Raw genomic sequence first — 14,181 nt, forward strand, 5'->3', positions numbered from 1 at the left:
AACAGAATTGCATGTCAATCACGGCAAAATGTGCTTTTAAATAGTGTGCTAAGCTTATCAGCAAAAAAGGATCAGGAGCTTCTTTCAAGTCGTTTTGGACAATTTTATGCTCCCTACTTTGTGGGACACTGCGCACCAGTGCACAAAGCAAGGTCCATAAAGACATGGATGAGCAAGTTTGGGGTGGAGGAACTTGACTGGCCTGCACAGAGTCCTGACCTTAACTCGATAGAACACCTTTGGGATGAATTAGAGCGGAGACTGTGAGCCAGGCCTTCTCATCCAACATCAGTGCCTGACCTCACAAATGTTCTTCTGGAAGAATGGTCAAACATTTCCATAGACACACTCCTAAACCTTGTGGACGGCCTTCCCAGAAGAGTTGAAGCTGTTATAGCTGCAAAGGGTGGGCCAACTCAATATGGAACCCTACGGACTAAGACTAGAAATACTATTGAGTTCTGACCTCAACCTGATAGAACACCTTTTTTGGCAGTGGCAGCTGTTGGTATATTTTTTTGGGGGGGCGGCAAACAATGCACCCAACCCCCCGGTCAGTCATCACCAGCCTCACACTTACCCCATCTAGGGTGCTTCCCCTGCATCTCATCCTCCTCGCCATCACAGCAGCTTCCACCGTGCATCTCCTCCCTCCTCCGGCTAATAGGATCACTTTTCCACTCGGCCAATTGGTTGACGGGTCTCAGGACACGCTTTCTGACTGGCTGGGAGGAGAATCAGGAAAACAATAGCGAATATTAATTCGCTATTATCACACAACTGGGGGGACATGGGGGCCCAGTGCTCTGCGCCCCGAGCCTACGCTTTTTTGAAGCCAATTAGAGTCTCAGGCTCTAATCATGTGCTTCTAAAAGAAAACAAAAAAACATTGAACTCCATGTGTCCAGTGCCCTGCATGTAGCCGGGCTGCCACTGCCTTTAGGATGAATTAGAGTGGAGGCTGCGAGCCAGGCCTTCTCGTCCAACATCAGTGCCTGACCTCACAAATGCTCTTCTGGAAGAATGGTCAAACCTTCCCATAGACACACTCCTAAACCTTGTGAACAGCCTTCCCAGAAGAGTTGAAGCTGTTATAGCTACAAATGGTGGGCCAACTCAATATTGAACCCTACGGACTAAGACTGGGATTCCATTAAAAATCATGTGTGCTTGTAAAGGCAGGTGTCCCAATACTTTTTGACAATATACTGTTTAAAACCCCATGCCGCTGCCTGTGCTGCTAAAGGGGAGCAATTGGGAGGCAGTAAAACCATGGTTTAACTGCAGGGTGTTACCGCCCCCCAACCGCCAGGGCAAACAAATCCTTACATGTTGCAACATTAGGGACGGATCCGGGGGGGGGGGGGGGCAATGGGGCGATTGTCCCCCCCTGAAAATATCACTGACTGATACTGACTGCAGTCCCGACTCCGGAGTCTCTCTCTCTGTCTCACATCAGCCGATCAGCGGCGCCGAGAGAGACACTCTGTGTTATTGTAATAATTACGCCGCGCTGGACCAGGAGGAGGCGGGTGGAGCTGCGCTGCTGGCTTGGCCTCTGTGTTCCCTGCACTGGTTGCTAGAGCCTGGGCCGCCTGACATCTAGCAACCAGCGACGTCAGTGAGTCACGTCGGAGCCACTGCTGATGAGGAGAGTGAAAGCGCCAGCATTCTTCCTTCTCCGACCTCTTAGTGAGCGTTGGCTCCACCCACCTCCTCAATGCTCCCTCCATCTTCTCCACACTGCAGAGCGGCGTGAACACAGGAAGAAGCAGTCATCTAATTCCGCCTGCGGACAGCGCAATTATCCGATCCATCTCCATTGCTCCTGTATGGGAGCCCCTCCCCCCCCACCAGAGCACCAAAATATTTTACTAAAAGTGAGAAAAAGAATGAATGAATGTGTCAAATCGCAAAATACATGTGTGCCATTATGTATGAAAAAAAATACCCTTTTAGTCTTGTTCAATCTTAACCCCTTCAGCTCTGGAAAGTTTTACCCCCCCCATTCATGAACACGCCATTTATTTTGCGATACTGCGCTGCGTTACTTTAACTGACTGACAATTGTGCGGTCGTGCGACGCTGTACCCAAGTGAAATTTATGGGTTCTTTTTCCCAACAAATAAAGCTTTCTTTTGGTGGTATTTGATCACCTCTGCGGTTTTTATTTTTTGCGACATAACCAAAAAAAGAGCGACATTTAAAAAAAAAATTGTTCATCAGTTTAGGCCAATATGTATTCTGCTACATATTTTTGGTAAAAAAACAAAACAAAAAAAACAAACAATAATGCCGCGTACACACAGTCGGACTTTTCGGCTACAGAAGTCTGATGGACACCGACGGACCAAGTCCGGCGGACAATCCGATCGTGTGTGGGCTTCCCCGGACTTTCAGCGGACTTTTCCAGTCGCAAATCTGACGGACTTTAGATTTGGAACTTGCTTCAAATCTTTACGTCGTAACTACGCCGGACCCAGAAATCCGCACTCGTCTGTGTGCTAGTCCGAAGGACAAAAAGCCACGCTAGGGCAGCTATTGGCTACTGGCTATCAACTTCCTTGTTTTAGTCCAGTCGTACGTCATCACGTACGAATCCGTCGCACTTTGGTGTGATCGTATGTAGGCAAGTCCGTTCGTTAGAAAGTCTGTTGAAAGTCCGTCGAAAGTCTGTTGGACAGGCTGTCGGACTTTTGTAGCTGAAAAGTCCGACCGTGTGTACGCGGCATAAGCGTGTATTGATTGGTTTGCACAAACCCTGAATGGTATTACTAGTAATATATGACTGAAGAACATTATAAGATTTTCTATACTTACAATATTCATAGATTATAATATTATAACGTTGACTCACTAAAGCCAGGGCTTTTTTTCAGCAGGAACTCGGGGGAACGCAGTTCCAGCACCTTCAGCACTGAATGTATGTAATAGCATGGGGTGTGCTGGAGGGTCTATTGATGTTGGCTGCTGGGGGATCTATTGTCACTGGTGGGGATCTGATTTTGTGTGAGGGTCTATTGTTGCTGATGGAGAATATATTGTTGCTGGGGGGGGGGGGGTCTTATGTTCTTATTTTACTGGAAGGGGTCTACTGTTGAGGGAGAGGTCTAGTTTTACTGGCTGCTGGAGGATCTTTTGATGCTGGCTGCTGGGAGATCTGTTGTTGCTGCTGGGGGGGTGTCTAATGTTGCTTGTGTGGATATTTAGTTACTGGGTGTGATATTTTGTTGTGGGTGGTTCACTGTTGCTGCAGGGAATCTATTATTGTTGGGGTGGAGTCCATTGTTGCTGGGGGAGTCTATTGTGTGGGGATCTATTGCTGGGAATCTATTGTTGCTGACTGCAGGGGATCTATTTTACTGCTTTTTTTTTTTATCAACAACATGTTTCATACAAATGATTTAGCACCAGAAAACGATACTTGATTCTGTATTCTTTAAAAGGGGCAGTACTGGTAGGTGGGTAGGGGGTGGAATAAAGGGACGGTGGTCAGAGGTGGGTAGGGGGCAGAGAGACAAGGGGTGACTCAGACGGGGGAATTCCTGCACCTATTCTCTGAGAAAAAAAAGCCTAAACTAAGCCTGCTAAAGCAAACTATATCTCTCAAGAATTTCAAAATATAGTTTGTTCTTTCTGATGTGTAAACTACCTGTAATATATTTTCTTTTGGCATATGACAAAGCCTTTTGTACCACCTTTTGCTCCAAATAAAAATAGTTTGTAAACAAAAAAAGTTATAGCGTCTACAGCATAGGAGATAGATTTATGGCATTTTTATTTATTTATTTTTTACTAGTAATGGCGGCAATCAGTGATTTTTAGCGGGACTGCGACATTGTAGTGGACAGATCAGACACCTAACTAACACTTTTTTTGGGGACCAGTGACACTAATACAGTGATCAGTGCTAAAAATGTGTACTCTCACTGTACTAATGACATTGGCTGGGAAGGGGTTAACATCAGGGGCAAGTAACCCTTTGCTTGCCCCTGATGTTAACCCCTTTCCTGTATCCCTAGGGGCCGCTTGCTAAATGGGTGGGGGATGGATTCACTCGTTGATCAGAATGATCCATGTTGCTGGTTAGCAGGGAACACATGATCACTCTGTTCATCTCTGACCGAACGGCGGTCTGCCTTGTTTACATCAGACTGAAATATGTTGGGGTCACTTGCACGGTGTGTGTGTGTGTGTGTGTGTGTGTGTGTGTGTGTGGGGGAGGGGGTCTCTAAATAACAGAGAGGATAGGTAAATGTATAGATTTGCATGGTGCATGATTTGTACAAGGATGGGAGGTGATTAGTGGTGGCCATTCATGATTGATAATTGATCAATTTCTTTTCTAATTTCTTCCAATAAGAATAATCAATCCATAGTCAACAATCTTACCTTACGGATCTGCATCTTTTTCCACCATGTAATCTCCTAATCTGATGGATCTCTGTGGGGAGCGATCGCGGGTGGCCGGCGGAGACATCGCCTCCACCAGACCCGCTGATTGGCTCCCCCCCCCCCCCTGGCCAATCAGCGCACGCGCCTTCGCTGGCTATTGCAAGAAATGGGGTGCCGTTCTGTAAGCAATACCTCTATTTTCTGGCAGCGCCCCTCCCCGAGACTAGACTAGACTAGACTAGATCCGCCGCCCCCCCCCCCGTGTGTGCGAGTCGATCAGCGCGGCTATCAAATTCGCAAACAATCGAATAGCCACAACTTTCAATTGATTTAAGATAATGATCAACCAGGGCAGAAAACGATCAATTATTTTTTTTTAATCGATCGGCAGAACCATAAGGCTTTGTATCTCACCTCTCTTGACCCATCAGATTAGGAGATTACATGGTGGAAAAACATATGCAATCAGTAAGGTAAGATTGTTGAATATAGATTGATTGTTCTTATTGGAAGAGATCAGAAAAGAAATTGATCATTTTTATCAATCATGAATGGCCACCGCTAATCACCTCCCAATCCTTGTACAAAGCATGCACCATGCAAATCTATACATTTACCTATCCTCTATTTATTTAGAGACACCCCCCCCACAGCGTGCCAAGTGACCCCAACATATTGCAGTCCCAAATCACACAGCAGCAGCACTCCCCATCCAGACGCCCCATTGCCCAGCGCTCCGCTGCCGCATCCCGCCGGTGCGCCAGCCTGCAGTTAGCCAATTATCCGCTAGGTGCCGCCGGAACACACAGCAGGCTGCAGTCTGTAGACCGGGCGGCGTCCTCGGGTTGCTCGGAGACGGTGCTGCTGTCAATGGACAGAAAAAAAAAGGGGGGGGGGGGAGCACGTGCCGAGACAGCACAGGGGCAGCGTGCCGACTACTCCGTGCAGCTCCTGCCCCGGTACACAGCTGCCCTGCCTGACCCTGGGGGTGTCAGCCCTGTCCATGGTGTCACTACTGAGTGTTCTGCAGACCATTGCTCCTCTGGTGGCCAAACAACAGCCTGCCATCTCATCCTGGAAGTCCTGAAGACCATTCCTCAATCTGGGACCCCCCCCCCCATCTCATCTTGGGTGATCTGAAGACCCTTCCTCCTCTGGGGCCCCCAACACAGCCTGTCATCTCACCCTAGGTGTCCAGAAGACTATTCTTCCTCTGGTGGACCCAGCACAGCCTGTCATCTCACCCTAGGTGTCCAGAAGACTATTCTTCCTCTGGTGGACCCAGCACAGCCTGTCATCTCATCCTAGGTGTCCAGAAGACTATTCTTCCTCTGGGGCCCCCAACACAGCCTGTCATCTCATCCTGGGTGTCCAGACGACCTTTCCTCCTCTGGGGCCCCCAACACAGCCTGTCATCTCATCCTTGGTGTCCAGAATACTAATCCTCCTCTGGTGGACCCAACACAGCCTGTCATCTCAACCTAGGAGCCCAGAAGACTATTCCTCCTCTGGTGGACCCAGCGCAGCCTGTCATCTCATCCTAGGTGTCCAGAAGACTAGTCCTCCTCTGGGGCTCCCAGCACAGCCTGTCATCTCATTCTGGGTGTCCAGAAGACTATTCCTCCTCTGGGGCTCCCAGCACAGCCTGTCATCTCATCCTAGGTGTCCAGAAGACTATTCCTCCTCTGGGTCCCCCAGCACAGCCTGTGATCTCATCCTGGGTGTCCAGAATACTATTCCTCTTCTGGTGGACCCAGCACAGCCTGTCATATCAACCTAGGTGGTCCAAAAGACTATTCCTCCTCTGGTGGCCCCTAACAGCCTGGGAGTCCTGAAGACCATTGCTCCTCTGGTACCTGTGATCTCATCTGAGTGTCCTGCAGACTATTTATCCTCTGGTGGCTTCCCAACACAGCCTGTGATCTCATCCTAGATGTTCAGAAGACTATTCCTTCTCTGGGGGCCCCTAACATAGCCTATGAGCTAACCCTGGGTGTCCTGAAGACCATTCCACTTCTAGTGCCCCCCCCCCCCTCCCCACACACACACACAGACTGTGATCTCATCATCCTAGCTGTCCTGAAGTCTATTCCTCTTCTAGTGGCCCCCAACATAGACTGTGATCTCATCCTGGATGCCCTGCAGACGATTCTTCCTCTGGTGGTCCCCAATACAACCTGTGATCTCATCCTGGATGTCCTGCAGACCATATTTCCCCTGGTGGTCCCCAACACAGCCAGTGATCACATTCTGGGTGTCCTGCAGACTATTCTTCCTCTGGTGACCCAAACAAAGCCTGTGATCTCATCCTAGGTGTCCTGAAGACCATTCCTCCTCTGGTGACCCCCAATACAGCCTGTGATCTCATCCTGGGTGCCCTGAGGACCATTTTAACTATGGAGGCCCCCAGCACAGCCTGTGATCTCATCCTGGGTGTCCTGAAGACAATTCTTCCTCTGGTGGATCCCAAACACAGCCTGTGACCTCATTCTGGTGGCCCCTAACACAGCATATGAGCTCACCCTGAGTGTCTTGTAGACCATTGCTCCTCTGGTACCTGTAATCTCATCCTGGGTGTCCTGAAGACCATTGCTCTTATGGTGGTCCCCCAACACAGCCTCTGATCTCATCCTAGGTGTCCTGAAGACCATTCTTCTTTTGGTACCTGTAATCTCATCTTGGGTGTCCTGAAGACTATTCCTACTCTAGTGGCCCCCCAACACAGCCCCTGCTTTCATCCTAGGTGTCCTGAAGACCATTCTTCCTCTGGTGTCCCCCCAACACAGCCTATGATCTCATCTTGGGTGTCCTACAGACCATTCCACCTCTGGTGTCTGTGATCTCACCCTAATGAAGATCTCCCCCTTCTTGTCCATGAGCCCACCATCCTCCTGCAGAGCATTTCATCTCCGGTGCCCTCCTGAAGAGATTGTGTGATCCAGGGTGTCCTGCAGATGATTGCAAGTCTGGTTCCCTCAGCTGATCTCCTCCTGGTGCCTGGGATCTCGCCTTGCAGGCTGCAGCAACCCTGGTGCCACCTTTCCCTGGATCTTGTCTTGGATGCCCCCCTTTGCTTCATACCATCCTCGGTTCCCCCTCAGTGCAGGTCATTGTCCTCCTTTGTTGGCTCAATCCTCTTATTTTGGAAGCTCCTCTCAGCCTGGTGCCACCTTGCCTCCGATCTGCCCGTTGCATCCCCTGCAGAAGATCCCACCCCTGGTGTAGTAGTAGCGGGTGATCGGGTGTAGGGAGCCCGCAGTGCCCGCCTGGCTCCACGTGCTTGCAGTGCGCATCCTCCCTGGAGTTGGTGCAGGAGGGGCACCGGGACAGCGGACGGATCCTCGCCTTGGTTGGATTACCGGGATCCCGGTGGATCGGTAGGGTGGATCTGTCTGGTTCATGCCCCGTGGATTGTGCTGACCTGGGAGACTGAAGGGGCAGAAGAAGGAAGAAGCACCCCGGGCACAGCTGCCCCCTGCAGCATGAGGAGTTCGGGATCTTGGGGGATCTGGCTGGTCCTAGGAGCTATCACCGGACTCAGAGGTAGGTGACCCCGATGCTGGATCAGGCTTGATGATTTTATGAGCATGGGTATTGTCTATATACTACATGGCATATGGGCTCTTACATTGGGTACCTTACTTTTAAGGGGCACTTTATATCACTGTGCTCCTTGATGGTTCCATAAGGCTGGGCAATGTCTATAGAACATGACATATGGGCTCTTGCATTGAGTACCCACTTTTAAGGACTACTGTTACATCACTATGCTCTTTGATGGTTCCATGAGGCTTGACATTGTCTATATTACATGATATATGGGCTCTTGCATTGGGTACCCACTTTTAAGGGGTGCTGTTACATCTTTGTGCTCCTTAATAGTTCCACAATGCCGGGCATTGTTTATAAAACATGGCATATGAGCTCTTGCATTGGGTATCCACTTTTAAGGGGTGCTGTTATATCATTGTGCTCTTTGATGGTTCCATGAGGCTGGGCCATATATGTACTATATGTCATATGGGCTCTTGCATTAGGTACACACTTTTAAGGGGTGCTGTTACATCACTGTGCCTCTTGATAGTTCCACCAGGCTGGGCAATGTCTAAACTCCATGACAAATGGGCTTTTGCTTTGGGTACCCCCTCTTAGGGGGTGCTGTTACATCACTGTACTCCTTGATGGTTCCATGAGGCTTGACATTGTCTATATTACATGATATATGGAACTTTTGCATTGGGTACCCACTTTTAAGGCAGTAGTGGTAGCTCCACAAGGCTGGGCAATGTCTAAATTACATGGCATATGGGCTCTTGCATTGGGTACCCACTTTTAGGGGGTGCTGTTATAATCACTGTGCTCCTTAAAGGTTCCATGAGGCTGGGCATTGCCTCTCTGCTCAACTAGCTTATGCTTGATACATGGCATATGGGCACTACTCAGTAGGCTCGTGCATTGGGTACCCACTTTTAAGGGTTGATGTTACATCACTGTGCTACTTGATGGTTCCAAGAGGCTTGCCATTGTCTATATTACATGATATATGGGTGAATTCATTAGGAAACCCACTTTTAAGGGCTGCTGTTACATCACTGTGCTCCTTGATGGTTCCATGAGGCTTGGCATTGTCTATATTACATGATATAAGGGGTTCTTACATTGGGTACCCACTTTTAAGAGTGGCTGTTACATCACAGTGCTCCTTAATGGTTCCATGAGGCTTCTCAATGTCTATGCTACATGGCATATGGGCTTGTGCATTAGTTACCTACTTTTAAGGGGTGTGTGCTGTTACATCACTATGCCCCTTGATAGCTCCACGGGGCTGGGCAATGTCTATACTACATGGCATATGGGCTCTTGCATTGGGTACCCATTCCTAGGGAGTGCTGTTACATCACTGTGCTCCTTGATGGTTCCATGAGGCTGGGCATTGCATCTCTGCTAGCTTATGCTTGATACATGGCATATGGGCACTACTCAGTACACTGTTGCATTGGGTACCCATTTTTAAGGGGTAATATTAGAGGGCTCCATGAGGCTGGATATTGTATCTTTCCCACAAGCATTGGCCTTCTACATTGGATATGGGCACTGCACAGTTGGCTCTTGCATTGGGTACCCACTTTTAAGGGACGATGCTCTATTAGCTCCTCGATAGCTCTGTTAAGCTGGCATTGCCTATCTGCTGCCCTAGAATGTAGAAGGCACATGCTTGGGGAGCAGATAGGCAATGCCCAGCCTAAGAGAGCTACTAAGGAGCTAGTGGAACATAACCCATTAAAAGTGGGTACCCAATGGGCATATGGACACTATCCAGTGGGCTCTTGCATTGTGTACATAGGTTTAAGGGCCACTGCTTATCTGCTCCCCTAGTATGTACAGTACCTGCTTCAAGGCATATGGGCACTACCCAGAGGGTTTTATGCATTGGTTACCCACTTTTAAGGGATGTTGTTTCATCAGCTCCTTGATAGTTCTTTGAGGCTGAGCATTGCCAATCTTCTCCATAAACATGTGCCTGCTAGATAGCATATGGGCACTACCCAGTGGGCTCTTGAATTGGGTACCCAGTTTTTAGGGGTGCTGCCTATCTGATCCACTAGCATGTGCCTGCTGTATGGCACGTGGGCACTACCCAGTAGGATCCTGCATTTAGTACCCACTTTGCAAGGGGTAATGTTCCATCAGCTCATTGATTGCTATTTGAGGCTGGGAATTGTTTATCCACTGCACTAACATGTGCCTACTACATGGCATATGAGTACTACCCATGAGGGGGATGTTAACATTATAAATTGGGACATTCCCTATCTGCACCACAAGCATGTGGTTGCTACATTGCATATGGGCAATGCCCAGTGGGCTCTTGCACTGGGTACCCAATTTTAAGGTATTATGCCTATCTGCTCCACATGCATGTACCTGCTACATGGCATAGGGGCACCACCCAAAGAGCTCTTGCACTGAGTACCCAGTTATAGGGGATGCTGCCTATCTGCTGCACAAGCATGCACCTACTACATGGCATATGGATGGGGAATGCCCAGTGGGCTCTTGCACTGGGTACCCAATTTTAGGGGTTGTTGCCTATCTGCTCCACAAGCATGTACCTACTTCATGGCAGAGGGGCACCACCCAAAGAATTCAGGCACTGAGTACCCAGTTTTAGGGGATGCTGCCTATCTGCTGCACAGACATGTACCTACCACATGGAACATGGGCAATGCCCAGTAGACACTTGTACTGGGTACCCAATTTTGAGGGATGTTGCCAATCTGCTCCACAAGCATGTACCTGCTACATGGCATATGGACCCTACCCAAAGAGTTCTTGCACTTAGTACCCAGTTTTGGTGGATGCTGCCTATCTGCTGCATAAGCATGTACCAACTACATGGCATATGGGCAATGCCCAGTGGGCTCTTGTACTAGGTACCCAATGTTAAGGTATGATGCCTATCTGCTCTACATGCATGTTCCTGCTACATGGAATAGGGACACCACCCAAATAGTTCTTGCTCTGAGTAGCAAGTTTTAGGGGATCCTGCCTATCTGCTGCAGAAGCATGTACCTACTACATGGCATATGGGCAATGCCCAGTTGTTCTTGCACTGGGTACCCAATTTTAGGGGTTGTTGCCTATCTGCTCCACAAGTATTTAACTTCTTCATGGCATACTGACACTACCCAATGAGTTCTTGCATTGGGTACCCAATTTTAAGGGATGTTGCCTATCTGCCGCACAAGCATGTACGTACTACATGGCAGAGGAGCACCACCCAAAGAGTTCTTGCACTTGGTACCCAATTTTAAGGGATGTTACCTATCTGCTGGACAAGCATGTACCTGCTTCATGGCATATGGGCACTATCCAAAGGGTTCTTGCTTTGAGCACTGACGTTTAAGTGGTGCTGTTCCTTAATAATGTCCTTTTTAATAACTTGACATCTTGAGGCGCTACAAATCCCACCATACCCGATGTGGCAGTTCCTCTACAGCTTGAGCAGTTTAGGCGTCATTATTGTATCAGTTATGCATAGGAATTCTTACAATGTTTTCCCTTTAATGGGTAAATCAAAAGATTTCGACCTGCTAGGAAGCTCAGTATGTTTGTACGGTGTATCGCTTTATATGTTGCATTTTCCGCACCTCGTCGGTATTTCCTATAGCACTAGTTATTTATGTATGTAAGCATATACTTATTGTGGCAGTGTGTACTTGTCAGGGCAAAGCTTCTAAGCTTCTTTATTAGCCTTCTCAGGCTGTCTGTCTCCTTGAGTCCTCATGCAACACTTCCAATGCTGCAGTGACGGTGTCACAAGTGTCAGCTGTTTGGGATCGTTTCCAGGGACCCTCTGCTGCTGACACACATAGGGGTTCATTTACTAAAGACAAACAGACTGTGCACTTTGTAAAGAGCAGTTGCTCCAGAGCTTAGAAAAAGAGCAGAAGCTCTACTGATTTCTGTCATCCAAGCATGTGCAAGCAAAAATCTTTTTATTTTTATTTTCCTTGCATGTGATTGGGTACTCCTTGCAAAGCGAAGCTGTGCCTCATTTACTAAGCTCTGGAGCAACTGCAAAGTGCAAAGTCTATTTGTCTTTAGTAAATCAGCCCCCCATGTCTTTGATTTTAGCAATATGTGTACAGTTAGAATTGGACTGGAGTTCCGTGTAAAATTTGATTAAAATTTCAGTCCGAATTTCGTTATTCGGGGCATGCCGTAAAATTTTTTATATTGTAAGGGCTAGTTTACACTTGGTTTAAAACAAGGCTTCAGACAGGCTTTGTTAAAGCTCTCTGAACGTCAGTCAAAGCTCCTGTCACTAAATAAAATGGTTAGCCTACAGTCCTGTCTACACCCTGCTTTTGCTTGGTGCTTTGATGAGGCTTTAGTGGGGCTTCGATGGGGCTTCAGTGAGACTTCATGGTGCTTCGATGAGGCTTCGGTGGAGCTTTGGTGGGGCTTCGGTGAGGCTTCGTGGGGCTTCGATGAGGCTTCGGTGGAGCTTTGGTGGGGCTTCGGTGAGGCTTTGCGGGGCTTCGATGAGGCTTCAGTGGGGCTTCGGTTAGGCTTTGTGGGGCTTTGATGAAGCTTTGTGGGGCTTCGGTGAGACTTTGTGAGGCTTTGGTGAGACTTTGTGGGGCTTCGAAGGGGCTTCGGTGAGACTTTGTGGGGCTTTGATAAAGCTTCGGTGGAGCTTTGGTGGGGCTTCAATGGGGCTTCGATGAGGCTTCAGTGGGGCTTCGGTGAAACTTCGTGGGGCTTTGATGAGGCTTTGGTGGGGCTTCGGTGAGGCTTTGTGGGGCTTCCGTGAGACTTTGTGGGGCTTTTATGGGGCTTCGGTGAGACTTCGTGGGGCTTCGGTGGGGCCTCAGTGAGGCTTCGTAGGGCTTCGATGAGACTTTGGTGGGGCTTCGGTGAGGCTTTGTGGGGCTTCCGTGAGACTTTGTGGGGCTTCAATGGGGCTTCGGTGTGACTTCGTGGGGCTTCAATGAGGCTTCACGGGAGCTTTGGTGGGGCTTCGATGAGGCTTCGTGGGGCTTCGATGAGGCTTTGGTGGGGCTTTGATGAGGCTTTGGTGGGGCTTCGGTGAGGCTTTGTGGGGCTTCGGTGAGACTTCGTGGGGCTTCGATGAGGCTTCAGTGGAGCTTTGGTGGGGCTTCGGTGAGGCTTTGTGGGGCTTCGTGAGACTTTGTGGGGCTTCGATGGGGTTTCGGTGAGACTTTGTGTGGCTTCAATGAGGCTTCGGTGGAGCTTCGTTGGGGCTTCAATGGGGCTTCGGTGAGGCTTCGTGGGGCTTCGATGGGGCTTCAGTGGGGCTTCGGTGATGCTTCAGTGGGGCTTCAGTGAGGCTTCAGTGGGGCTTTGGTAAGACTTCGTGGGGCTTCGATGGGCTTCGATGGGGCTTCGGTGAGACTTCAGTGAGGCTTCCAGCGAGCTTTGCCATACATTTCTATGGAGGCTTTGAAGACGCTTTGAAACACCACTGAAGCTGCATGGGGTATAATTTTTGAAGCAAAGTCGAAGCAAAGCAAACCAAAAGCAAGGTGTAAACAGGACTGTAAGCTAACCATCTTATTTAGTGACAGGAGCTTTGACTAGCACCCAGAGAGCTTTAACATGTCCGAAGCCTTGTTGAAGCCGAAGCAAGTGTAAATGAGCCCTTATTCGGGTATTTCGGATATATCCGAATAACCAAAAATGTGTCCGAATATCAATTCGGAACGAAACAAACTGCACATGTCTAATTTTTTTTTGCCTTTATTAAATCCACCTCAAAGGCTAACATGAGAGGCAAAGAAGAAAAAGCTTAAACGCCTGTAAAAGAAGCATTTTAAAGCTCAGGTGTGAACGAGTCCTTTAACAAAAACATCATATACTGAACTCTATACTCACAGTTGATCCAGAGGAAGGCAAAAAGCTTATATAAGGCACGGCCAAATTTGTTCCAACAGTTGGAAAAATAAATCTTTTCTGGTGCTCAGCCTGTGACCCCCCAGCAGTTGCAGAACTACAAGTCCCATGAGGCATTGCAAGCCACTGACCAGGTACAAGCATGACTCCCAAAGGCAGAGGCATGATGGGACTTGTAGTTCCACAACAGCTGGAGGGCCACTGGTTGAGCACCCATGCGTGGATATTCCCTTAATTAACAACCACTGGCGTTATTATTTATTAATGTTAATATCCAGCTAGATTTGAGATATTAATATTTATATTCTGTCTTTAGGAACGCGTCCTGCTTTTTTTTTTAACAATTTTTTATAAGGGGATTTATTC

At 48.5% G+C, this 14,181-nt stretch overlaps 1 protein-coding gene across 1 annotated transcript in view; it reads left to right on the forward strand.

Annotated features, from left to right (window-relative positions):
• Nucleotides 1-5,319: 5,319 nt before the first annotated feature.
• IGSF11 (immunoglobulin superfamily member 11) overlaps nt 5,320-14,181 on the forward strand; it is a 367,612-nt gene continuing 358,750 nt past the window's right edge. The window contains exon 1 of the mRNA XM_073617397.1: nt 5,320-7,938. Within this exon, the coding sequence (XP_073473498.1) occupies nt 7,878-7,938 (61 nt within the window). The 5' untranslated portion in view covers nt 5,320-7,877. The remainder of the gene's footprint in view (nt 7,939-14,181) is intronic.

The sequence above is a fragment of the Aquarana catesbeiana genome, linkage group LG02, assembly GCF_042186555.1.
Source record: "Aquarana catesbeiana isolate 2022-GZ linkage group LG02, ASM4218655v1, whole genome shotgun sequence".
NCBI lineage: Eukaryota > Metazoa > Chordata > Amphibia > Anura > Ranidae > Aquarana > Aquarana catesbeiana.